This window comes from Rhipicephalus microplus, chromosome X (genome assembly GCF_043290135.1).
Source record: "Rhipicephalus microplus isolate Deutch F79 chromosome X, USDA_Rmic, whole genome shotgun sequence".
Classification (NCBI taxonomy): domain Eukaryota; kingdom Metazoa; phylum Arthropoda; class Arachnida; order Ixodida; family Ixodidae; genus Rhipicephalus; species Rhipicephalus microplus.
This window is the reverse complement of record NC_134710.1, coordinates 20,453,453-20,480,998: the sequence shown is the minus strand read 5'-3', so window position 1 is coordinate 20,480,998 and position 27,546 is coordinate 20,453,453. Positions and strand designations below refer to the sequence as shown.

The following is a 27,546-nucleotide window of genomic DNA, read 5'->3' as shown; positions in this document are numbered from 1 at the left end:
TTCTCTTGATATAACAATTACTTTAATTTCCGAGTACGAAGTTAGGCCAACTCGAACAGCATACTTTGAGATGGGCTTGAAGTGGTGGTATTTGCGAGTATTCTGGATGGGAATCGCATGCATGTACCTTTCAGTGAGGAGCAGCTGAGTTTCATCAACAGTGGTTTTTGACACCCATATTGTCCTGATTCCAGCCATGTTTTCTTTTGTCCACTTGAAGAGCTGCTGCCGTGTCAAAACATGGTTGTCATGCTGCTTTTGTAGGCTTGCTTTCTCTGCTAGGCCCTTCATGCTTCCTCCAACACCATCACAAGCACTCTTCCCATGTGATGTTGCAAAAAAGTTCCATTCGGCTGAAATTTCAAAATTAATTTCATGGTGGCAAAGATTGATGAAGTTTTTTCCGTTTTTGTACTGAGCGACGGCCCCATTTGAAAAGTAGTGAATATACCTGATTGAGGGTAGATCTTGTTTTACATGCTTTAGTATTGCTTCCTGAAATGCAAATACTGCAGTTGTGTTGTCATCAAGGCTGTTGAAAATCACGACAAAGGACATGGTGAAAACTATATCACAGCTGCCTTCCTTAGGTCGGTAGTAAATAACCACTGGTTGCAGTGGTGTTTGCGTGTTGTTCCAGTGGAATTGCTGTGGTGCAGCTTGTACAACGAAGTGATAGTTTTCTGCAAAATCCATTACCACAACTACTTCATTGGTGCTTAGGTGTGTTTTAAGCTTCCTGAAGTAATGCGAAATGGTGACCTTTGAGTTCCTTCAACATTTCTGCAAACTTTTCAACAAACTCATCGTGTGAAAAATTAAGGGACTCGAGGCTGCACCACGTGCCGCTGACCCACTGTTTAACTAAGATGATTTTGTTCTCTTCAGCCTCGGTATTTAGGTTATTCCGGGGCAACGTTTCAGTGTTCTTTGTGCCTGGGCATCTGCTGCAGTGGTCAAACATACATACTTCACTGTTAAGTTGGCACACTGTTGTTCCTAGTAGTTCATTGCACGTCTCTCTTAAGCCAGAAGCGTGGAGCATAAGCTTAAAATTCTGGTGCTGCACGCACACGCAGACAGTGTGGGTACCATATACACCCGCCAACACGCAATGTGCAGATTGGAGGCTGGCAAAGTTAGAAAATCTACAAGTCATTTTTGATGCTTCTTTCTAGTTCTTGGGCATTTTTTTGAAGTTCATCAGCAGCAAACGTTTTGATGGCCACGCAGCATGTCTTTTTCACCCAGGAGGCAGTGAGACACTAAATCATCTTCATAGAAGTTGCGGATAGAAGAAGTCAATTCTTCACTTAGGGGCCAACCTTTCTTCTGTGGCGGCATTCTGAGCACTCCAGAGTGAGACCTGAGTTTGATTGCCTCACGTACCTGTCGCTCTGAGCACCAAAAAACCGCATAATTTTACTGCGTGACCAGGAGTGTGGCGCCACTGTAAGGATGCGAATTTTGTTCCTGCGGCTGGTTTCTTGCATGTATTTACTTTTTAGTTGATTGATTAGTGATGCATTGTCATTCAGAAGGTTTGGCTCCATCTTACTCACTGCTTTTGATACGTCGCTCAGGCCGAGACGATTGCGCATTGTTTGCTTCATATTTTTCTGCAGTTTCTTGAGTTTGTTTTCTATATAAAATTCATTGCATCCTCGAGCACGCTTTCGTCTTACAGGGCTTGCCCCTATGACTACAAAAGCCTCATTGACTGCATCTGCAACTGAAACAGGCAGGTCATCTACAGCAGGCTGTACTGCCTTATCTAGAACAGGCATATCAAACGCACACTTGTGTACAAGAGAGATTGTTATGACTGCAGTCCTGTGAAGATTCACCGTATGCTCCAAAAATGGATTAGAGCACCATTTTGATGCTAGATGCGACGTGTAATATTTTAAGTACGCCATGTAATGATGGCCACGTACAGTGTTTATGTCTTGCTTCTGCTTTGCACGAAACAAAAGTAGACGACGTTGTGGCTCGATCATGTCTTGAATATTGACTAAAAACTGCTTTTTAGTCTGTGTAATTTTGTGGCATCCTAGGGAGCATGGTGGAAGTTCACGACTTGTGAACACGAAGAATAAATTGATTATATTTTAATAATATGTATTTCTACCGACTCATTATTCAATTAAACAAAAAAGCTTTTATTTGTATTTGAATTCTGCAGCATGTAAGCTCTTGCGACTGGACCTAATGATTAAAAAAAAGTTATGTCTGCTCAAAAACCTTCGTAAATAAGTGTACCCACCACAGCCCCAAAATGACTGTGAAGCTTGCTGTAAACAGATAAGACGGAATAATGCCGACCGCTTTTGGTTGATCAAAGTGAACATAAACCTAAACACACAAGTGTTCTGTCATTTCACCTCAATTAAAATGCAGCCTCGACACCTCAGGCCATACGTGATCCTGATTTCATTCAACCGCGCACCACTACATAGTCACCAGGCTTTGTTCATTTTCTAGGAATACGGAATGTGCATTATAAATATTAAGTTACTTTGACAATTTAGTCACAGTAAATGCTGTAAATTCGGCTTCAAAATGAGCACTCAAAGCTCCTCTTGAACACGTCCTCATTAATAAGCATATGATTGACATATCACAACCACTTTTATACGAATTAAACCATACTCCGAACCATTAACACTTTCAAGGCACTATTCAAGGAAAACCCTTGCTTTCATAAAATTTCTTATCTATCATCATAAAATTGAAAATCCAGATTCATAAGTTCAAATTAGTAGGATTCATCAGAAGTAAAGAACAAAGATACGTTCTACGGTGCACCCATGGCTTGCTAGGGATGGTATAGCAGATGCTTCCATGAAAAAACATCGACACTGACTTACATAAAACTAGCTTCTCCAATATCATGTACCACTTCTACGTGTCGTGGACTAATGTGCTGCCTTTCTTCAGTGTGTAAACTCCACTAGTACGCCGACCAGTCTTTCACGAAAATTTGCCAACCTTTCTTTGACTTGGTAGAACCATGTCTGCGAGGACGTCTGCCTTAAAACAAGCCATCCTTTTTCGTCTGCTTCATTTTTATTGCAGGTGAAACGTCGCTTGAACATGATTGTGTTAGTTAGTAAACATTGCAGTACAATTTACTAGACTGTCGGAGGTGGTTCACGAGAGCGGGTGGCAATTGGCGAGGTGAAGCTTAAAAAAAAAGAAAAAAATCGTTGAAAATTCCAGTGGCGCTGCAGTCGCCTTAAGAAGCTCTTGTCTGCTCCAGCTGTTGTGCTATTGGAGCAGAGAAGTGGTCGTTGCAGCCGTGTCTCAGCTAAACATGTCAGAAAGCTGACTATGTTGTTCTTGTTCGAACAACGTATAAATCATCAATATGAAACTATTTAATGTGTAAATCATGTGAAAGTTTTCTTAACCCACCCCTTATGTAATGTCTCCTCCGGGCGACCTTTAAGGTAAATAAACTGAACTGCCATTACCTGCTTGTCCAAGATGTATGACCATCAGCACAGGAAAGATCTCGTCTGGACAAGTCATTGTTATTGCTCGGATGCTTTTCTACGAGGACTAAACGTGCACAAGAGTGGACGCAAGCGGGAGCCAACTTCAAAAAATTTTTTCTTGCATAAAACGAAAATTAATTTTATGAAACTTTGTCATATTGTGGGGAATAGACGTTGCTAAGAAGTACGCTATTTGGGGCATTTTTAATAGGGCCACCTCAATGTTCAATTTATGACTAAACATTGGCAAAAACTTACTTTTTTAAAACTTTGTCGCCGGCTGCACGCCCTATTTCGTACTATACCTGGCTGAAACTATTTTTCTCGTATTGTACAAGTGCCTGAATATAGTGCAAAATATAATACGTTATTTCACTTAAAGCCGTCTTTCCACAGAAAAATTGCAAATACACAGCATATTTCTCATATTTAAGTCCATATAAAAAAGCATGGAAATGTCAAAATTGATTAAACGTATTTAACAGCAAAGCCTATCATCGTTCTGTTGAGAATAGTTCGCGATCACCTAAGTCGGAAAGAGTTCACTTTTTAATAATTTGTTTTCCGAACCATACTTTTGAAGTTCTCAGAAAACATTGCATGTGCATGACGCCGCAGAAAAATTATTTTTGCAGAAAATACGTTAATGAAAGACTTCTTTCTTCAAATAGATAGTCCTGAATTTTTTTAAAGCAAATCACAGATGGTCGAGCGCCGAGGTTCGGACAGTTGGCGTGGAACAGCCCATATATATACATATACAGGGTGTCCCACATAACTTGAGCCAATAATTTGAGAGTGAAAGACACTTAGAAAGCGAATTGAACCAAGCGCATGCTACTTGCACTAGCCTGTAGTTACTCAGGCTATTTTTTATTTCTCCCCATACTAATGAATTAATAATTCTAAATTATCTAATTTTTTAATTATGGGCTGGAAACCCAAAATATTAACACTGAGATGTAGGGAAATTTCAGAAACCACTGACTAAATTGTTTCCTGTACGATACATCTCGCGCTGCCATCAACCATACCATGCTGAATGTGCCAGTTCTCGTCCGATACATCTCGCGCTGTTATTTTTTCCATGTTGTAAAGAAAGCCCGCGAAATGTGGGAAGAAGCCGTACATGGGACGGACTGCGAGGGCACTGCGAGCGCACTGCTATAGTGCTGCTATAGGCTTTCTTTACAACGCAGAAAACAGCGCTAGACGTATCGTACAGGAAACAATTTAGTCGATGGTTTCTGAAAGTGCTCTACATCTCAGTGTTCATATTTTGGGTTTCCAGCCCATAATTTAAAATATAGGTAATTAAGAATTATCAACTAGTATAAGCAGAAATAAAAAATAGCCTGAGTACCTACAGGCTAGTGTGAGTAGTGCGTGTTTGGTTCTATTCGCCACTGAAGTGTCTTTCATTTTCAAATTCTTGGCTCAAGTTATGTGGGACATCCTGTACACACACACACATATATATATATATATATATATATATATATATATATATATATATATATATATATATATATATATATATATATATATATATATATATATATGAGATCTAACAGACACTAATGCCAAGGAATGTATAGGGGAAGTTATTAGAACAAATGGAATGTAAATAAGAAGAAAAGCGGGTGAAAAAATAACCAGCCGTGAGCAGGAATTGAACCTACGACCTTCGGATTACGCGTTCGATGCTCTAACCACTGAGCTATCACAGCGGCCTTCCCTCCATTCACTTTTTTGGGTTTATATATAAATTTAGAAGTAGGAGTGTCAGTCAGCGCCATCTATAAGCCAAGCGGCGAGTGTGAAACACCCTTTTAGGCGCATGTGTGGCGTCACGTGGCACGTGAACTTATTACGAGCGAGCAGCTGACCAATAGTCCCTCCTATGCAACATAATTACACCAAGTCTGCCAGTACGAGACCCTCGTTAATGAATAAGGAAAAGAAGTGTATACGTAAGGGCTCATTTTTCTATGTTTTGACACAATATTAATGAGATCTAACAGACACTAATGCCAAGGAATGTATAGGGAAAGTTATTAGAACAAATGGAATGTAAATAAGAAGAATGAAAAGTGGGTGAAAAAATAACTAGCCGTGAGCAGGAATCAAACCTACGACCTTCAGATTACGCGTTAGGTTAGCTGCCCGCTCGTAATAAGTTCACGTGCTACGTGACGCCACACATGCGCATAAAAGAGTGTTTCACACTCGACGCTTGGCTTATAGATGGCGCTGACTGACACTCCTACTTCTAAATTCACATATAAACCCAAAAAAGTGCTCAGTGGTTAAAGCATCGAACGCGTTATTCGAAGGTCGTAGGTTCGATTCCTGCTCACGGCTGGTTATTTTTTCCCCCACTTTTCTTTCATCTTATTTATATTCCGTTTGTTCTAATAACTTCCCTTATACATTCCTTGGCATTAGTGTCTGTTAGATCTCATTAATATTGTGTCAAAACACGGAAAAACGAGCCCTTAGGTATACACTCCTTTCTCTTAAATATAAATATATATATATATATATACACATTCATTCATACATAGATAATAGGTGTGCAACTTGTTGTACAGTTATCTCATAAATATTAAAATGTGTATACCTTTTTTTCGTAAAACAGGTGCACTTTCCAGGTGTTACCTCTAAGTGCTTCCGACAGCTGTTGACGTACTTCTACCAGGACTCGCTGTGCAGTGAAGTGAATGCTAGCAACTGCCTTGAGCTCATCAAGCTTGCTGACCAGCTTTGCTTGCCACGGCTAGTGGCACTGATTGAAGAACGAGTTGTTGAAGAACTCAGTGATGCAGACCGACATGCTAGTGCCAAGGAAGAACCTATTTTAAAGAACGTTTCCAAAAAGGCAACTGAGTCCTCTGAGAGGAATGGAGAAGCACGGTCAAAGAAGTCTCATCGCTCTTCCGAAAGACTGACCAATTCTCCAGAGAAAGCAGCCAGTGGTGTCACTCAGAAAGTGGCTGGTTGCTCCAAGGACATTAAGGATGTCTCCGAAGTGGCTTTGCAACTCCTGGAGCCTTGCCAGGTAAGCGCATAAGTGATTCAAGGCGACAGATCGAGTATCGTACTAGCACCTGCACATTTATTACTAACGTGAATAAACAAAGAATGTGATGAGAACAAAGAAGAATTGTGACGGCTTTCATTATATGTGCTCCATCTTACCATAACGCGGCAAACTGGGAAAGTTATGGGCATAGAAAGCCAGTGAAATTATTTTTAGCCACATGATTGGTAATACAAGATTCCTGTCAGAACATATATGAGTTGATCTGCATTTTTTGTAAATATCTCATAGCTTTTGTCTCCTTGTGATATAGTATATATATGTGGCTAAAGATAATTTCACTGGCTCTTTATTTCCATAACTTTCCCAGTATATATACAGGCTGTCCCAGTTAACTCACAGCACGATTAAAAAAAAAAAAGCTGCGAGCGTTACTCGAAAAAGAACTAATACATATTGTTACTAGTACAGTGGACTAGCCGACAGTAATTTTTTGTTAATTAGATTTAATAATAAGCATTAATTGAATACCTAATTCTAAAACTACTATTCTAATTGTTGAAGTGTCCATGAGGCAATTAAAGTCAACCACGTGGGCAATAAAACTGTGCTATTTTCAGCTTTCAACTTTTTTACAAGAGCTAGTTAAATATCGTTTTTGTTCTTTAAAAACCTTATAGCATCATAGTCTGTGTCCACACATAACAGGCATTGCCCTATATGGATCGCACTCCAAAAGCCTTTTGTTACTATCACATTTTTACTAACAGGAAATTGGCTTTTTAAATTAATATTTATGTGTTCAGTTAGAGTAACTTTCTTTTCAAAACGTGTACGTGTGTTTTGTGCTTATAACGTTTTGTTGAATCGTATTTGCGGGTAGTGCTTAAAAAGCTTCTATACCATATGTTTTAAATGCAAAGCATTTTATTGTGTACTGCAGACACGTTGATTGTGTCTGTCTATTAACTTGGGGTAAACCAAAATTAGTATAGAAGCGTAAGATGTCACAATTTCATTATATACATCGTCGAACCCTTTCCACTTGGCATGTGGCACATACCCACAGGTGGGTATGTGTCACAGTTAGTTGACAGTTTTATCTAGTGAGAAACGGCAAAAACAGACATGGATAATTTTAACTTATGAGAGTTAAGAAAAAGCTGACATCGGCAGAGTTGACTTGATAAATGTAAAGAATATATATCAGGGCCCCGGCAGGAATCAAACCACAGCATTCTGCGTGGCAATCAAGTATTCTACCACAAAGCCACGGCAGGTTTTGCAACTACTTTTCAAATAGACCTTAATATTCATAAAACGCCAATTCTGGTTGCGGTGCTGGCTACCCTATTGTATAAAAGTTACATGTGTACTCCTATGACACAGTTGTCCTGTCGGGTTAGCAATTGTAGTGAAGCGCTATCCATCGAAGCTCACTTATCTAACAGTGTCCAGGGCTACCATCCTTGGAGCACCAGCGCTTCATCTCAGCTTACCGCTTCTGGTGTTGCTAATATTCATGTTGCTTTGTGCATCATTAGGCTACTGCAAACAACTGCTTATATAAAACATATCTGTTTAACGTATATCTGTGCGTGCATTTGCACACATATCTTTAGTGCCACTTTGTTACGTTTCACATAATAAAAACATTATAACACAATCACCTTTCATCTGCATGCTTCGCATAAACATGGATTGCTAAAATACGTGGGATCTGCCAATTTTTTTTTTTACATTTTAAAATAAACATTCGCATTGATTTCGGAATGCTGTCATGATCAACAGTGCCAAACGTGGCAGCGATACACGTCGCAGGTGTGCAGCGAAAAAAAAAAAAATATCCCATGCTTGTCTTCAGGTTTTTTTGACATTTCCATAATTGGTTGTGATTGGGGAATCAAGTCACGTCAGCAGCATAAACAACTTATTTGCCAGCAGGCCCTGCTTATAATCCTCCTCGCTCGGCCAGGAGGAGAGACAAGCCAGTGAATGAACCATAGTGAAATAAAGAACGAAGCGAGAAGGACCATATTTTGATCATCAAACACTTCTCTATTGAAGCACAATTTCGAAATATTCTTGTGGTGACTTGTTTGTTGTAGACTTGTGCACAACTGCAACACCACAACGAAGTTGTAATATCTGGATGCTTTAAGGCCTTTTAATAATATTAACACCTGCATGACCTTAATGATGTGTAAACATTTTTTAAAAATACAACTTGTCCCTTCTGGGTATGAGTCGAACCCACAGCCTCTATATAACACATCGGACAGCTGGGAGGATTTTCGAAAGACACACACGTCAGTAACTACAGCCCAGTTGATTCGTTGAGTTGGCCTTTCCCACACATTCATGTGCGGAAAGTGCTAGCCAGTGCTACTTGCAGCCATGCAGGATATGGGGCATTCATTGAATTGCCGGCATTAAATAGGCAGTAGTATCTTATCATCAACAGCACGCACCGCCACTTGTTTCACAGTGGTGTAAACGATACTCTTTCCGAGCTGCACGAGTGTTTTTCGGTGGCCAAAAGCCACCAGTGTGTGAAAAAGGTGATCTCTAGATGCAAAGTGTGCGCAAGATTCATGCTCGTACCTGCCTCAGTCCCTACCGCATTACCGCCCACTGACAGGGAGGTAAGATTGCACTTATTTCAAGTTGTGGGTTTTGACTTTGCCAGTCCTGTTTTGTTAATTTGTCCAGTCCTGTGAAAGCATACATCATTAGTTTTACGTGTGTCATCGTTTCGAGCGATCCCCTTAGAGTTGTGTAGTGATGTCCGATTTTAACACTATACAGGAATAGTGTAAGTAAAGATTGGTTAATGTCCTTAAATATTACAAAACTTTCCTAATGACTTTTCAACCAGGTAAAGACTACATCGCTAACACTTACACTCTACACAACTACCCTGTTGCTGCTACCAACACTACCAAATACTTAGGCGGTCATATATCATCTGATCTAACATGAACATTACACATCATTAGCATCACTAACTCAGCTAATCAAGTTCTTGGTTACTTTCGTTGCAACCTTGCCTCGGCCCCTACTGCTACTAAACTAATAGCTTATAAAAAAAAACACTCGTCAGGCTCAAACTTGAGTGTGCTAATGCCATTTTTGATCCTAATCAAGCTAACTTTTCCACTATGCTCGAATCCATCCAGAACCGTGCTTCCACATTCATTATCTCAAATTACTCAACTAGCATAAGTGTGTCAGCAGTCAAATCTCAACTTAATCTTCCTCATCTTGACTGCAGGCACGTTGATACAGGCACATTTGTGCCTGTATTATAAGTTTTTTCATTCCTTGCCACCAGGCAATGCATTCATCAGACCTGCACATCGGACATCCTCACTCTAATGCCGTTTATCCAGTACGCCCAAAAACAAAAACCTTCCAGAAGTAATTTTTCCTTCAGACAGCGCAAGACTAAAAGAGCCTTCCCACCCACATCACCATGCCATCTCAGTTAGCCCAATTTAAAACCGCCGTAAAAAACCATATTTTATCTTTGTAATTATGATACACTACTGTTTTTCTATCTTGTTCATATTGTTAGTGCTGCTTTGCTTTCTTTTGTTTCAGCTAATGTTTTTTTGACCCCCCCACTTCTGTCATGTAATGTCCCTCGGGACCCTTGTGTGATGGCGGGGTCATTTTTAATGGCTTTCTGTCGGTTTGTGTCATGATGTAGCTTGCCTAGTGTATTTTATTCCGACAATGCTCTAGCTTTTTGTGCTGCCAGTCGTGACTTAAAAGTGATGTACTGAATTTTGCGCAACTTGCAAGTGCAAGACTTTTGCTCTACTAACCACATTAACTAAAATTCATTGCGGAACGTGGTCCGTGGTCGAGTGCATTTTGGCAAAGGATGACAGGCACTGTTAAAAAATTCCTATAAAAGAATTCTGGGGAAAGAATGCTTCGATTTCAACCATCCCAGCAGAAGTAGAGAATGTAGTGAATTCTGGGCCGCAAAACATACCTCTCCACTGACGCTACTGGTCCAGGTATACTTACGCCTTCACACTTTCTGACCGGTATAAAGTCCACTACATTCATCATCATCAGCCTGACTACATCCACTGCAGGACAAAGGCCTCTCCCATGTTCCGCCAGTCAACTCGGTCCTGTGCTTGCTCTTGCCAATTTATACCCGCGAACTTCTTAATCTCATCTGCCCACCTAACCTTCTGTCTCCCCCTAACCCACTTGCCTTCTCTAGGAATCCAGTTAGTTACCCTTGATGACCAGTGGTTATCCTGTCTACGCGCTACATGCTCGACTACATTACCTAGTGCTAATACTGCTATAGCATTGAAAGTACAGGCATTGGAAGCAAGGGATTTTTGGAAGCATTGGTTTGAAGAATACCTTTTGTGTTTGAGAAGTGCACTCATTAGCAGAATACAGCCTAACAACCAGCTTAAGCTTAACGATGTAGTCATCATTAAGACAAGGTGCCCATAAATTTTTGGAAAGTTGGTTGAGTAACTGTTGTGTACTAATGAAAAGATAATCATGTTAGAGCATGCAAGATCCTTTTGGCAAGAGGTATGGAAGTTGCAAGGCCAGTACAGCAGTTGTGCCCATTGGAGTTGGGCGATTGAACTTTGTTGGACGCGGAGGATGTCGTAAATTGTTTGAACCTCCCATGGGAATGGCACGCGCATCGAATAATTTAAAGAACGACAAAGAAAGAGAGAACATTGAGTGGAATAGAACATGCTAGTTGACATGGATGTTCGTCTTTGTGCCTTTTTCATTTGGCACCTGTAGAGGTTGAAGCACCGTTTTCCCCAGATACAGTGTCGATGCTGATAACCTCATGCACGTGTATGGCTAATTGTGATGACATCAAGCACAAAGACATCCAAAATGGTATCTTGTGCATCAACAACAAAGCCACGAAGCACCAAGGTCATGGAAACATCTCGACATGTTGCGTTACGAGAAGCTCATGATGTATTGTGACGTCAAAGTACAATAGGAACCAAAACTAGCTTTTATAAAGATACTGTAATTACATTTTCTTAATGTTCTCAGACTCACCAGTTCATTTTCTAGGCTTTTGAGGGCTTGGCCTTTCATTAGTCGGAAAAAAATTGCAACTGAAAATTTGTGTACTAGCAGCGTCAAATGAAAGCCAAACAGTGACAAGCCTTCGCAATAGTGTAGTGCGTGCAATCCAGTTATAACCATTAACAGGCCCACGCATCCTACTCGGCAGCTCTGTGCATATGCGCGTACCTGTTCATAGTGATAAATGGACGGCACGTACTATGTCATCATGAAGGCTTGCCGCTGTTCGGGTTTCGTTTGACACTGATAGTACATGGGTGTTCTCGCAATTCTGCTCCCGTTGAAATGCTGCCACTTTGGCCGGGAATCGAACTCTCATCCTTGAGCTTAGCAGAGCAGCACCTTACCTTACCTGCTAAGTACTATAGCGTGTCTCTAGAGTGATACCATTTATGCAGTTTTTTATGCTTTATTTTACTGCCTGCTGGGGCACGACAGCGTTGAAGTCATTTTTAATTTTTGGCTGCTGGCATATCAAAATTTGTTGCTCTATGTTATTTGGTATTTTGTTTCATTAATTCATTCATTTTCATCTCCTTAAAAACACCAGAGGGTTATTACATAAGGGGGGGGTGGGGTTAATATACAATCGACAGAGTTGTCACACTGATCAATGTCAAGTTACATTTGAAATGCTTATGCATGAAGCTTGATCAGCAGGTGATTGTGACGACTTCAACGCCTTTATAGCATGCAACATTCTTTGTTCTGAGGTAAAAAAACACACACACACACACAAAAACAAAAGAATGGCAGTATGCAAACTTAAAAATTTTCAGTGCCACCACATTGTGCAGTAAATAACAAAAACAAAAAAACACCTGGCCATGTATTGGGCAGCACTGCAGATTCTTCTAGCGCTTGATGAGTGAGATCCACTTGATGTTATTTCGCTATGTGAGTGGCCATTGCAAGTCTGGTAAATATAGCCAGGTATATATGTATTCTACAGAAAAGCAATAATGAGGCGAGTTAGGTGCATTACAAAGCTAAGCAACCATATATTTATTGCAGATTCACAATGCAGACCAGCTGGCTGACTGGTGCTCGTACCGAATTGCCACCACTTACAAGAAGGTGTTGCAGAACAATCTGAAGCTGCTGCGTAACCTTCATCCTCAGAACCAGGCCAACTTAAACCGAAACCGCTGGCCTCCAGCATGGCAAGTTCGTTTTTAACTGGACTTTTGCACCTCTGCAAGAATCCAAATTTCATGTTTTTCATTGCAATTTGTAGGTACATTAAGGAAGATGAATTTTACCAGCGAACCATACGGGAAAAAAGCAACAACGAGAGACCGACCAAAAAGATCTGCTTTGGACCATTCTCCTTCAAAGGGTCCAAGGTTCCAAAACGCCAGGCCTAGCCACTGTAAGTGTCTTGTATGACTCTATCATCACATCACATAAACAGTGTTTCTAAATTTGCATTGTTTTTCAAACAAAAAAGATAAAAACAAGCACAAAAAAAGAATTAAAAGGTTCTCTGTGTGACTGACTTTGAAAATTAAGAGCCTAGCAGTCAGCTATAGAAGCCACTAGCTGTATTTAATTTCTTTCTCCCTTCCTGTTCCTTTTTTATAGAACCTCATTTTTTAGGATTCTCTGTAAACAGAGCTCACTTAATTAACGAGACCTTCACACTGCAGCAGTTCATGGGAACATGCGAGGTTGTAGAGATGAAAAATTTGCATACACGGGCTGTCACTGGCTCCTTCAGTCCAAAGTTCTTTTTTATCTCATAAAGGGGCCCTGCAACATCTTTCAAAGTAATTATCAAATGTCCTCACTATAAATGTTTATTATTGGCCACTGGATAGAAGCCAAATCCATATAGCCCATTTTGAAGCAGTGTCAATTGACTAAACACCAAGCAATGCCTGCAAAAGCATCATGAAGAATGTAGGAAAGATACACTGGCAAGCGCACCAGTGGCTTTCAAAATGACGTGGTAGGTACTGTCGTAACAGGCTCAGTATAAGATGTGTAACAAACTGAGGCACGCAGTGCTTGAAATAGCAAGAATGCATGACGCACTGTCCCAGCTTGCATGAACGTAAGAGAAGACAAAACATTCAGCTGATAACTGTTGATCGAGAATAGAAGAGAAAGTAAGAGGTACGTTGCTGCTCTTTTTGAAAATAGAGACATTAATTTATGTGTTATTGACTGAACTCCAAACGAACAATATAAAATTTATTAAGACCATTTTGACAATTGCAAAATCCACCAAAAGCCACATCAGTCCCCTTTGCTACATAGTCAGTCCCTGCAACTGCATAATTTGCTGTGAGAAAATGCTAGTAGTTTTTGGATGTATTTTAAATGGCATTATGCATTGTTAACTAACAATGAAATAGTGAATTGCGGGGCCATCAACTTCATGGGTGCTTTAACTACTGATTGGCAGCCCCGCCGCGGTGGTCTAGCGGCTAAGGTACTCGGCTGCTGACCCGCAGGGCGTGGGTTCGAATCCCGGCTGCGGCGGCTGCATTTCCGATGGAGGCGGAAATGTTGTAGGCCTGTGTGCTCAGATTTGGGTGCACGTTAAAGAACCCCAGGTGGTCTAAATTTCCGGAGCCCTCCACTACGGCGTCTCTCATAATTATAGAGTGGTTTTGGGACGTTAAACCCCACATATCAATCAACTACTGATTGGCAGCATTTACTGACTATGTTGCTATCATCTTCACAGATACCTGTAGTACTAATTGGCAGCATTTTCTCACTATATGTTCAAAGAGTGTTGCAGGGCTCTTTTAAGCTGGATAGCGGTTTAAACGGAACTGCCTCCAGTTTGGTTGGTTTTGTATTTGGGTGCTGCATGCCTATACAACTCTCCTCCTCCCCCTAGCAGCAGTAATCTGGGAAGGGCAACTAGAGTTGGCTGTTATATCAATCGCATTTCATCTGTGTATGAAAACTGGATAGCTGACAGAGCAATGGGCAAAATTGATGCACACAAAGGGCTTACTTCCAAGAATTTTTCAAGGCCTAGATGCTATTTTTGTAATTAATAATAAATTTCTGCTCATCCTTGACTGAGCCTTGCACTTACTAGAATATGGGCAATTTGGTATCCCAAGTTAGGTGTACAAAGTGATGTGCTCCAGGCATTAAATCGCTTCTGTGTAAAGGAAGCGTAAAACACGATAGCACTGATATTGTGCAAATTATCTAACTTCTTAAAAACTTGATAGTCTTATTGCTGTTATTTCCCAACTGTTTGAGAAAAATAAAAAAAATCTTCCATCATAGAACTACTTCCAATGATTACGTATCACATCTTGCAGATTAATAATGTTAGTGTGGTGTGAGATATTACGGCACAGTAAATTATAAAGCACCAATGAGCCCTTTTGTTTCCTTGACTCATGTAGCCTTTCATGCAGGAGAGAAGTGCAGCCCATGCTGCCATCTGTGAAAGAGCCCACCATTCGCCAAAGCAGGATCACCCAAAGCCACTGAAGGGTTGTTGCCCGGCAGTGCAGCCACCTCTTTTGCTGCAACGCTGTTACTTCAGCGGCAATATGTTCCCTTTCTCCACAAGCTCCCCACTCACCGAGGCAGTGCTGGTCTCACTGCTTCTCACTGGAGCTGTACAAGGAACAGCGCTGTGAGGCCCAAGCAATATCTGCTAAGTCTCTCAAGGGGTGCCTCACAGTGACATTTCCAAAGCCTGTACATACTGCACCCACAGCTTTTTAATGTGTTTATTTTTTTCTTCTCTGCTGTTGTTGAAGCGGTATTTCCAATGTGTGTGGTTTCATTTCTCGCCCATCAAGTGTGCTGTGCTGGGTGCCAGCTTATTTAATTCCAAGGATTCACGTTCATCTGCTTGAATAAATGCCACACTGATCTCTAAGAACCAACGATTGGTAGCAAGAAAGAAAAAAAAGAACTCACTGACTGCCATTACATTTGTGCGTATGATGAGTAGGTTGGTCGAATTTGACTATAGCCATCAAATTCCTGTATGCCCCACACTGCCTCTCATCTGGCAACGTGCAGATGAATGGAAAAAAACAACTTCAAGTACAGGGCTGCATAACATCACAACTGAATACCTGAGCTCACATTGTGCAACAAGCCTCCAGTGGCCTAAAGATTGTTAACATATACTCTGTTCTAGGCTTTTAAGACTGCAGCCAATAGATAGGTGTTAGAATGAAATAAAAAAAACCAGTTTCCAAGCTACAAAAGTGACCATAACTGAGGAACAAATAAGGTAGAAAAAGCACTGATTTCCGATTCGTCCTTTTTTTTTTCCCCCTCAGAAGGACACTTGTACCATGTGTTTTTCAGTTATGCCATTGAGGACAGCTCTGAAGTGATTAGGAGTGCATATGATTTGAATTTCGTTAAAAGCCGCAAACCTACACACTGTGCCAGCATTGCTTTGGCATTTAGGGAACAATTCTGCTCTCTAAATGCTTATGGCTTGTGTGTGGCTAATGGAGATCAATAAAGAACAAGTGGTTCATTACAACAATTGCCTTTAGATATATCGTTTATATATTATCTGAAAACAAATAAATAAAATTAAATTTGCTCATTATGTTTACTGAAGTTTTGGGGAGGGGGACGTTTGGATCACAAAGTATTAAGCAAAAAAAAAAATAATTGTCACATTACGCTGCACTGAGCCATACTGGTGGCACCTTTATAGTTGCTCTCATTTTTCATAAAAGTCATGGAACTCGACAAGTGCTATAATATAGGCCAGCTGGAATTCAGCCACACAGTGTGAATTCCAAGGGTACTCATCTTTCTTTCCTCTTTAAAAAGAAAAAAAAACCTTTATTGCTGACAAGTGACGGATGAGTTTTCACAATATGCCTAGCGTCTCTGTGGTAAATGGCCCCACTGGCACTGGATTTAGCACAACACAGTCACTGCTGCTTCAGTGCCTTCCTACAATCATGCATTGTGAAAACAACTGCGTTCCTTGCTGCCCCCAATTGCATTTTTATTTGCAGTGTACTTCTCTGTGCATTTACATTCAATATGGAGGTCAGTGCTTTCATATTGCTTGTTAACCTTGACACTATAGTTCAAAACACTGATTCCCAATTAGCCCAGATGTTATGCAAGGCAATTGTAATGAAGGTGCCTGCAGATGTCGTGGAATGCTTGCTCCTGTCTCTGGCTGCCGTCCTACAAGCAGTTTAGTGTGCTGTTATTCTAGGGCATCGTATCCATACTGACTTGTACCCAGTCGGTAAAACTAATCAGTGCTGTCATTAAGCATTTCCTTGAATGCTACATTCACACCAAAGGCTTTTATATACTGCCTGCAAATTAAAATGAAAAAAGAATTGTCCACGGCCATATTCTCATATGAGTTTTAATGACGTAGTGGGCCAATGATGATTAAATAAGTGCGCTTGATTTTAGTGCTAGTCATTTCATATGTTTTTGTTCACCAAGGTCAGTCATACCATAGCCTCCTATATTTTTATTGCCTGCCAGATGAGCGTGAAATTCCCGTCATCTATGGCGGGGCCACCTACGTAGGGTTAAGGGTCTTTGTACTTGGCCTTTGAGATTAGCAACTTTGGCGTTTGCTAATTTCAGAGGCTATGCCTTGTCTTGAAGGGGTTGCCTGCTGAATGAGTGCGAAACGCCCGTCATCTATGGTTACGTCACTCACGTAGAGTTACTTATAATTACGTTTACGCCTTTTTTAAACTTTTTAACATTATTTTTGTTGCATGTAAGCTCCAAAAATGTAAGAACTTATTTGAAGACAACCCTACTTAAGTGGTGCCACCACCGCAGTTCCGACGACGGCCGCTTCCCAAGTGACCGCCGATAATTCAGCAGGCAAGGGAAATCTAGGATGCTGTGGTCATACATACACATTTTGCCCATGACTTAAAACCTGGATGAGGGTACTGACACTTGTTACCATTGAGGGCATACATGGCTGTTTGAACAGTAAGCTTTTCCAAAGTATCATTTTAAGATCAAGTGTACAATAGTGTTCCTCTAGTATGTGAAGGCTCACATTAAGTACTGAAAAAGAAAGGGTTAAACTGATCCTTGTTGTGCAGGGTATAATACAACTGTACTTCATGTAAGTAGTTCTGTGCACATGTGTAAAACCTGCGATAGTGGATTGTGCAATTAGAAGATGGTTCTGGACAATGTTGTATAGCCCTAGGTGGAGCCTCATAGGTGCCTCACCTCCTCTGCATTTGTCTTGCACACAAGGCCATATAGCATAAAAGAAACGCTGTGCAACTACTTGACTGAAACTGTTCCGACTACATTTATTACACTCGTGTAATATAGCCATAAATGCAGTTATTTAACAGTCCACAGCAGTATATTCGCATGGAGAGACCTCCCTACAAATTCCATGATCTAAGCAGCAGTTCGAAATTCATCACAAATCCAGCCAGGCATCAGTGGAAATAGCCTTCAGAAGGATAAAACTTGTGTTCGAGTTTATGGAAATTATGAAGTAGATAATGTAGATATCTCAGTCTTTGCAAACCTTAGGTGGCTTTGGTAATGCAAAGAACAATGTAGCAGTTCTGCTGGTATAAAGGTACATACAGCGAGCCACGAGACAGTCGAGTCATTCCGTCAGGACTGCAGCATGAATAAAGCTACCAAGAGCAAGCTTCGTGCTGCAGTTCTGGTTGGGGACAATTTTTTTGCTTTTATGAAACATCCTTCACTTAATGGGCTTTCGAAAAACAGATTTTCCCATAAAGCTGGTATATTTAAAAGTTTCTCTGCTTTTTAACAATACTGAAAGCTTGCTGCTAATGTACATTTCAAGTTTGACAAGTGTACTTTTCAAAGATCACACTTGCCATAGCAGAAATGTTTTTGATTCACAGTTGTTGGAAGAGCAGAGACACAAGCTACCACTATATTCTGTGCAATCATTACCAGACTTTGAAAAAGATTATGAGACAATACTGATAGTAGAGTAGTTGCATGGCCATGTCCAACAATGTGCTCACAAGCTTGTCACTACTGCTCTTTTCACTTTGTGATGAATTCTGCTTGAACTGCAACGTACCCGTACTCATTTTTCTGCATTACTGGCTGTGCTTCACGAATCCACGTGTGTACATAGTGCACTCCACTGTGTTTTGGAGCATCCTTTGGAACGGTCTTGCACTGATGCATGAAAAGTTGGGGAGCACACAAGCATACCCAGAACAAGGTGCTTGTGACGTTGCTTACAATTTATATCTGTCAACAAATGCAGCAGAGGTCCGACAGTTTGTTGCTTGAACTGATTCGCCCATTATTGGCAATATCAACTGTAGCTGGCCAAGAGTGATGTTTGTAGCTCTTTGTCCAAGCTATGTATATGAGAACCAGCCATATTCACAGCTACGAGTCCTGGAGTGTGCCTGCTCACTAGTTCATACAGGACAGTTCCCATGGGAGGAGAGAGCCTTGCTTGTTTTGGTTGTCGTGTATTCCTGAATCCAAAGATATTGGTGCTTTAGCAAAGCAAGATAAACAATGAAGTGACCTTAATCACTGGGTATTTTTTCCACCATTCATTATGGTTGCCTGCTAAATATGATCAAAAGATGTACAGAAAACGCAGTTTGTGAACATAATGTTAGTTCGGTTGTGTGTATTTCTTGCTGCTGACAGCGAAATGGCAGTAAATAACATTTTTAGTTTCTGTGGCTCCGAGGGAACAATACCAATGTGTGATGTTTTTAAACGAAAATGCCTTCCTGTTTGTGTGGTGTGCAGTGGTGGCTGTTTTTGTAGTCAATTACTTTAATACTGCATATACATATGCTCAAAGGTCTCTTCTGTCTGCTATTGTTAGCCTTTCAAGGCTATGTGTGCACCAGCAGAATGTAAAGGAAGGTGGCCAGCCATATTTACCAAAGAACAACTAGGCCATCATAGTGCGCCATGAGTCACTTGTGTTTAGTTCTGGATTGCCCTGAACTGAGGCCAAGATCTTGAATAATTATGATATTTAACATTCCACACACTTTGCTTTTACTAAGAGGACGAACATGCTTCTGAGCTGCCATGAGCTGCTTCATGATCTGCCTGGCGATATGGTCAACAGCCATGAATAGAAAAGCATGAAGAGTGAACTGTAATGGAAAATCACAAATAAACTTGTTCTGCTACTCTTACCATATTCTGTAGGCTTGTGCAATTCAGGCTTTTACTGCAACTCTTAAGGCATAGAGTTTCTTAATGAATTTATCACATTTACCTGTACATACAATTACTAAAACTATGCAATTCATAGTAGTAATTCATTAACAATAACAAAAACTAGACAATAACATTCGATTGGTCCTTCTTTTATGGCTAAGTCTTATTTCGTGAGCACCTCCCATACTTGGTGTAAGTAATTTTCCAGTTTTTCCCAACTTACAACTACACACTACGTTTCTAAGGTATAAAATCCAGCCAGTCTTGCTAGTCAGTCAGTTCAGAATGAACCGAGACACTATTGCAGCCACAGGGCTGTTTAGTGATGAAAAGTGGTAACACGTTACCACCGCATGAGGGATAGATAGAGTAAGTTGCCCCTGAATTTCACACCATTCAAGAATAATTCAACACTCCTTTTAGAGAGAATACCTGTTGCTGGAAATCGGATGACAATGGCTGAGTTATACTGTGCATTGGGCATTTGAAAACATGGATTTGACATGATTTCGTGAAATTAGGTAGTTTCTTTGCATTACTCGTACCAGATGTTTCAAGTTTACTTTGAGCATTTCATCCACTACAGCAGCCTTTGGCAAATTTTTTGCATTGTTAGTATCTCTTATAGTGATGCCCTGATCATAGTAGCCAAGAGCATTAAACAAAGGGAGTTAGGATGTTACAATTATGTATGTGCCACGAGGACATTGCAATGATGTATGTGCCACGTTTCTGAAAAGTTTGTAGCTATGGTTTTGGGCCTCATACTGTATGTGGCAGGATGCAAAGCAATTGCATAGGGCTGGTTTTGAATGTACTATTGCACAAGAAACCTCCTGGTGCTGTTTTATGGCCATCAGTTACTTATTGTTCACTTTTTAAGATGTCGCACATGATAGCCTGCACCCACCGAACAAAACTAAACCACTCAAGCAACATCCGACTGCTTCTAGTGTTGCTGATCAGAAGCTATGATAACATTTCTGTTTTGAACACAAAACAAAGACTCTTGTCATAATGAGCAAAGTGGGGTATTTAAATTATTGATGGCCATCTGCTAGGGCTACAAAAACTACACATCTTTTCACAGTTCCACCGCCTGTGTCAACATGGAAAATGCTACTTCAGAACAGATGTGATGGACAAATAAGTATTGAAAAGGAGACACACGGGTTTTTCTCTACGACATCCTCAAATACCTTGCATATGTACTACATTCTCATCCACTATTTTTAATCGTTTACCATCAGCCAGAGAGTCTCACCACTGTAAATGATACACTTTCTTCATAAACGCAAAAGAGTGCACTTGTACAAAGGCTCATGATTCACACTCGTTTGCATTTTCTGCACTCGCCTAGTGTTAAAATACAGTTGAAAACAGCTCAGCAAGTTGGTATTCCAATACCAAACAAGAGTAAATTTAATTTGTCCAGTGTAGCAGCCCCCACAGATTCTTGCCAACTGAACACTGATATCATGATTATTCCATAAAATTTTCCACAGAATTATATTGCAAATTAAAACCAGTGACAAGTCTGCATCTAAGAGGATATGTACAATGAAATTAATCCTATTACACAACCAGGAAGCAAGAAGAAAAGCCCTTTAATTGTGACAATCAAAGATGTCACCGCCAATCCAGAGATTTCTTTTTTTATGTGTGTGTAGAAAACCATTATGTCCTACAACATATAAAATGATATAGGGTCATATCAAGTTTACAAAGAGATACACAATTTGCACAGTGTACACTCATAAGCCGCAACAGCTGTAGTTGAGGCGTCTTTTTGCTACACAGTATTTTCCCGTATACATTCCTCGTGTCATCAGCGTGCATCAGACACTTCCTGGTCAAGAACAGCATGTGGTTGTCAGCATGACACAGCACTATTGTTAGGAAAGTAGCAAGCCCACAGTTTTTGAGAAAGGAAATGCAAGCAAGCCAGATGACTATTGTTGTCTGGCAGAAAGACTCCCCAAGTACGGCCCTTTAGCTTAGACAATGCATGAGCATTACTACCACGTAGCAATCTATATCAACATTCACACACAGCAACCAGAGTATCGTATGTTGCACACCGACTCTTCAGCTCATCCCTAACGAACTAGCCTCGTGGACGATTTTGGCTAGTTCTACACTCTTGATAAGCCAGAAAAAGTTTTACAATAGCTGAAGGTAATGTGGCGATTATTCCAATATGAAGCTCAAAAAGTTCTAAAGCAGATTTTAAATTATTGCAAGTCTGTTGTACTTAAAGGGTGCTTAAGCCTTTGCGGTTAGTTTTCAGCGCCCCTGCCCAACAATGCAGCATGGCCATAGCAGTCCGTGGTCGGGCACTGCTAGACAAGTTCTTTCGCGGGTGTTTTCTTAGAACATTATGCACCACGTGTAAAAGAGTTGGTAAATTACTTTCACTTGAACTTAGAGTTCTTTTTTTTTTTTTCCTTCCGATCGGAACAGGCAAAAGATGGAAAAAGGTTTTGGATTGCAAAAGGTTAATTTGAATTCACTCAACCCATGCTATATTGCCTTCCTCACACAGTGTTCCTGGCAGAAGAAACATAATTTATATGTGAGGTTTAACATCCCAAGACCATCATATGATTATGAGAGACTCCTTAGTGGAGGGCTCCAGAAATTTTGACCACCTGTAGCACCCAAATCTGAGCACACGGGCCTACAGCATTTCTGCCTCTATCGAAAATGCAGCTGGAATTTGATACCGCGACCTGCGGCTCAGCAGCAGAGTACCTTAGCCACTAGACCACTGCAACGGGGCAGCAGAAGAAACATGAATCACTTGTAGCAGAGGGTATGTTTAGCACACTGACTGGACATACGTGGTTCAAACATTCAAATGGAAAAGGCAATTTGTTTTTTTCTTTCTAAGAATGTGCTAGTGGTATGCTTCGTAGATTTTCAGAATAGTTTTTATCCAAACTTATTGAAACAGAAGCAAAATTGAAGTGTGCTTAGCATACCAGGTATTCCATGTAGCATATTTATATGAAAATTTGATACCATCAAAAAATTTGAATTATTGACTTATTGCAATTGTTACACATAACACATGTGCCTTGCTAAGCTGGCCCAGCATAGTTAAACTAGGATTGAAATGCAAAAAATACATTTAAAAATGTCTTTAATGTGAACTTAGTGAAATCAATGACTGTCCTATTTTGTATCATCTCTCCAGCTTGCATAAAAAAAAAAACACCTTCAAATTTTGTTTTAGATCTGAATGCCAAACCGCAGCTCACCTTCAAGTGCATCGAAACTGCATGCCTCACCAGCAACACTGACTCTGCTTCAGGGCAGTCCAGGACAAAAAAAAAGTGCTTGGGCACACTGTGTATAAAGCATGCCAATGGGAGGCATTGGCCTTTCATTTTATGAACTGAGCCTGGATGAAATGTACGATCACTAGGTAGTTGGATCTCAAGTGTTCTCTGCTTCACAAGAAAAGGTTGTTGCTCCAGTTAGCAGGTGTGTTGTTACATTCTACGTTTATATCACTTTTGACATTATGCCAGACAATGCAATTTGAACGTTGTAAGCCTGTAAGAAAGCTTCCTGCGTGTGTACTGCTTCGTGTCAGGGCCAGGATTGTGGAGCCATCTAGAGTTAAGATCATTTAAGGTATCACTGCCCTTAACAGGTTGAAAATCTGTAAATGTCCATGAAGAAATAATTTAAACTTCAATTTCCAAAAAAATTCCTTCAATTAAGGGAATTCCAGTTAAAAGCCTATGAGAAATACAACGTTGGACTCCACAATCCTGGTTAGCAGATTGGCATAAGTCTGCATGCATATATTGCACTGACTACTGGTATGTCTTAGGCCAGACATGTTTTGATGTAAAAGATGTGCTGCCCTCAGGCCAGTCATGTTATTAACGAGCTGTGTGTAGAGGGGAAAAAAATCTCAGTTTGGAACACTGATGGTGCTGCATTGCACAAGTAGCTATAGCTACTTCAATTTTAAAGGGCTCCCTACCACGTTTAAGCATTGCAAATTACCAAGCTAATCAGGCAGTGGGTAGTCTTGTCTAAAAAGAGTGAAATGACTCCGTGGTATGAAAACAGGGAAAATTTCCATATAGAAAAATGTGCTCCTATCTTTTAAATAAAGCTGTGTCGGCCACGTCCACGCATTAATTTGAATCGGCTGACCATGGGAGGAGACTGGTTCATCAGCCAATGTGGAGAATGCAGCGCTGCCACTTCAAATGCAGTGTGAAGCTAAAGGCAAAGACCATGCAGGCCTCACCAGTGAGCTCAACATACTATCTCAGCTCTAGCACATGGGAGAACGCACAGAAGGCACGCATAGACAGAGCTTAACAGGAGAATCTTGCTTCAACTCCTCCTAGACAGGTCCTTAAAACTTTCAGTGTGTGAACAAAATTTGCAACAAGGCATGGTGAGGAGCCCTTTAAGAACCTCTTCTCGTGTGTAGGTGCACCATCATGTGCTCTGGGGTTTGTGTTGTCCACATGGCTGTGTGTTGTCTTCCACACCCAAGTTTTACTGTTGCAAAGGGCAATCCTGAGATCACCCCAATGTTAGACTTAACACCAACTGCCCCTTGCCAGTTCACAATGAACAAGATTACCTTCTCAAACTGCACTGGAGCAGTCTGGTGTCCCTGCTGGGTAGCTCATAAATGCAGGGTTTCGTTGTTGCTGCCCGAAATTGGCTAGTCCACTGCTTGCACAGTCTTTTTAAATTTTGCACGGTATGTTCCTGTCATGGGCACATATGTCTATTTTCTGTATTCCGCAAAAAAAGACAACAGTGTGTGAAATAAAAGCTGGCTTTTATATGCACACTTTATTTGTGACTATCTGTTATGCAACACCCTACATACAAAAGATGATGTGTGGCAAATCCACGACCCATTAAATGCCACTCACCACCAAGTTTTCTTTGCATGCAAAAAATTCCGCACATGGTAAGGCTCATATGGATCATCTACATAGTACTTTGGCCTTTTCCAATAGTCACCAACCATTTTGTCCAGCATTTTAGACTGAGTCCTATTACAGATGACATGTGTACGCAAGCCTTGTAAAATGTAGTCTGGCTTCTTCCACAGCTTCTTGGCTCGGCCAGATCGTGGTCGTATCCATAGGCCGCAATTGAGGCGCATGAACCTCTTCACCACTGCCTTGCATGTCCTCCGCTGACCATTTCTGTAATTGAACTTCGTGACATTGCGAGTCTGCTGAATGGCTGCTCCTACAGCTGCTCCCAATTGCAGAAGCTGTTGTGTCCTGCAAATGTGACTCTATTATTTTAAATAAATGGACTCTAAATACATGTATAAATGTTAGTTAACTAAGTCCTAGTGTTCGTATAGCACGCAAATAGCCACAAAACATATGAGGACATGAATTCACAACACTGCTAAGCAGCAATAGATTGATATTGCCACTTTCCCACGGTACATGCTCTTTCACAATTAGAAAAAAATTCGGAGTGCATTTCAATGCGCTCAACAGTTTAACCCCTAGTGTGAAATGACTTCATGGTGAGCGTCAAAACACGTGCTTCTACACTCCCACGTGAAACTCTGTGCCATCAACCACTGTGTTTTAATATATGTCTAAACCATCCATCATTGTATGCTTTCTTCCTCCTGTTTTTCCTTGCCCACGTCGCGGCGCCGGTCCACACTCACGTTCTGCCGTATGCCCTCTACAGCCTGTGCATGGGTGGGAATATTCTTTATTTTTATTTATTTCAGTGCCCTAGAGACCCAATTGTGAATTACATAGGGGGTGATTTAAGTGAATATATACATTTCAAACCACATAAGCAGCAAACAAAATATACAGAAAAAAACAAGAAAAAGTAAGCAGCGAGTAAGTCTAATCGCAGAATCCAGTCAAATACATTCACCAACATCAGTCAAATATATATTCATTAGTGCAAAAACGAACAAAGCAAAAAAGTGGTGAAGAAAACACTTATAAAAATTACATCAAAGAACATTAAATATATAGTGAAAAAAAAAAGAAAAACTAAACAAATAAGGCGAGGGGAATCTGAAATCTTCCTGCAGCATAGAGTGAAATATGGAAGGATCTGTTATTTCGGCAATGTGTGGTGGAAGGGAGTTTCACTCAAGGATGCCCAATGATAATGGCGAATTTCGAAACTTGTTGGTCTTGGCGAAAATGGGGGCCACTTTGTGCGCATGATCTAGATGGGTTGAAGTATGAGGGGCTGGAAATATATATATGAGACTGGGCAAAGGATGAATAGCTGTGATGAAGTGAGTGAAATAATGATAGTTGAGTTTGTCACCTGCACATAGCAAGTGCGGTAAGGTTAAGTTTTGCTTTTAGAAAACGAAACACTTAGGTGACGCAAGTAGGATGACGAGATAAACCAAGCAGCATTATTCTGTACCATTTCAAGCATCTTAGAGAGGATGCCATAATACTGATGTGTATTCTAGAGATGGCTAGATCAATGAATTGAAAGTGTGCAGTTTTGTGTCCCTGTTATTGAAATTCAAGGAGAATTCAAGAAGGCTGTTTCTTGGAGAGCCTTATTAGTAATATGCTCTGTGTGTGCAGCCCAGGTTAAATCTGAAGCAATTATTATGCCCACATACTTAAATGGCGAGACTTTTTTCATTACCGAATCATTTATTTTATAAGAGCTAGAGCATGCAGAAGTGATGTTAGTGAACATTAAGTGCTAAGTTTCAGTACGTTCAGGATGAGGCTACACAACACATGCTTCACGCAGCCATGAACTTGACAATAAGAGGGGAAAAAGAGCGCAGTGACAATGCACTGATCCCCACTGGCCTACCGCTCTAAAGCAGCATCTCACAATTTCGGTGTACGAAAATTAGGCTGCCAGTCCAAGGCCATGAGGGAAATGGTAATTTGCACAAAAACTCAGACTAGTAGACTTTTATAGCATGTCCAGGACTCGCAAAAACTGGAATTGTTCATGGGACGAGGGTACCTAGGCAGATGCACCCCTTTCTCCCTTCTCTAGTGTGAGGCACCATCGTATCCGTAGGAAAAGAGGAGGGTGCATCGCCTCTTGCCCACTCTGTACAATGGACACGCCTATGGACGTCAGACTCTGGAGTTTCGCGGACATGCAGTGCCACCTGCCAATGCAGTTTTGAGTAGTGCAAAACCCAACTCCCTTGCACAATTTGCTGTGCAACCACGTGCAACTACAGCATATAAAACAACGATTGAGCTAAATATTAGGTGTATTTGCGCATTGAACACTTAGAAGAAGAGCTACAAATTTCTCTCCGCCAGTCGGACGCGTCACCGAACCATGAAGTGCTTGTTGATTCACTCGCCGAAACGACGGCGAAAGCAAGTGCAGATGCAACAGCTCCGCGCTCTACAAAAAAAAAAAGACTCCAGTCGACACTATTTTTGCATGGTGAACTGCCACGGACGTGAATGACTTCAGTTTTGATAATTTCCGCAGCTTTCGCGAAGCATAACGACGAAAGCACTAGATACGGACCATCGCGAACGTGTAGGGTAAGCGAATTACTCGCGTTCTCTACAGATGGTTGCATGATAAAGTTTGATAATGTAGGTCTCCTGTTATTGTTCTGAGTAGCCTTCACAGAGAACCGTTGTAACTTTGATCATGAAGCTCAACACAGCCTGTGACCACGGTGCACACCATGCAACAATAGACAGGTGATGCACGCAATAAACATTGCACACACCGAGACCACCG

At 40.8% G+C, this 27,546-nt stretch overlaps 1 protein-coding gene and 1 non-coding gene across 8 annotated transcripts in view; one reads left to right on the top strand and one right to left on the bottom strand.

Annotated features, from left to right (window-relative positions):
- RhoBTB (Rho-related BTB domain containing) overlaps positions 1-24,645 on the top strand; it is a 344,465-nt gene extending 319,820 nt beyond the window's left edge. For 6 of the 7 annotated variants that reach the window (XM_075881928.1, XM_075881927.1, XM_075881925.1 and 3 more), the window contains 4 exons: positions 6,142-6,561; positions 12,658-12,806; positions 12,881-13,015; positions 15,036-24,645. In XM_075881928.1, the coding sequence (XP_075738043.1) occupies positions 6,142-6,561; positions 12,658-12,806; positions 12,881-13,010 (699 nt within the window). In that variant the 3' untranslated portion in view covers positions 13,011-13,015; positions 15,036-24,645. Of the gene's footprint in view, positions 1-6,141; positions 6,562-12,657; positions 12,807-12,880; positions 13,016-15,023 lie in introns of all 7 variants that reach the window. The other variant, XM_075881926.1, reaches the window with a different exon arrangement.
- Positions 5,158-5,230, bottom strand: TRNAT-CGU (transfer RNA threonine (anticodon CGU)). Its single transcript has one exon. It is a non-coding gene; the product is annotated as a tRNA-Thr (tRNA).
- Positions 24,646-27,546: the final 2,901 nt, after the last annotated feature.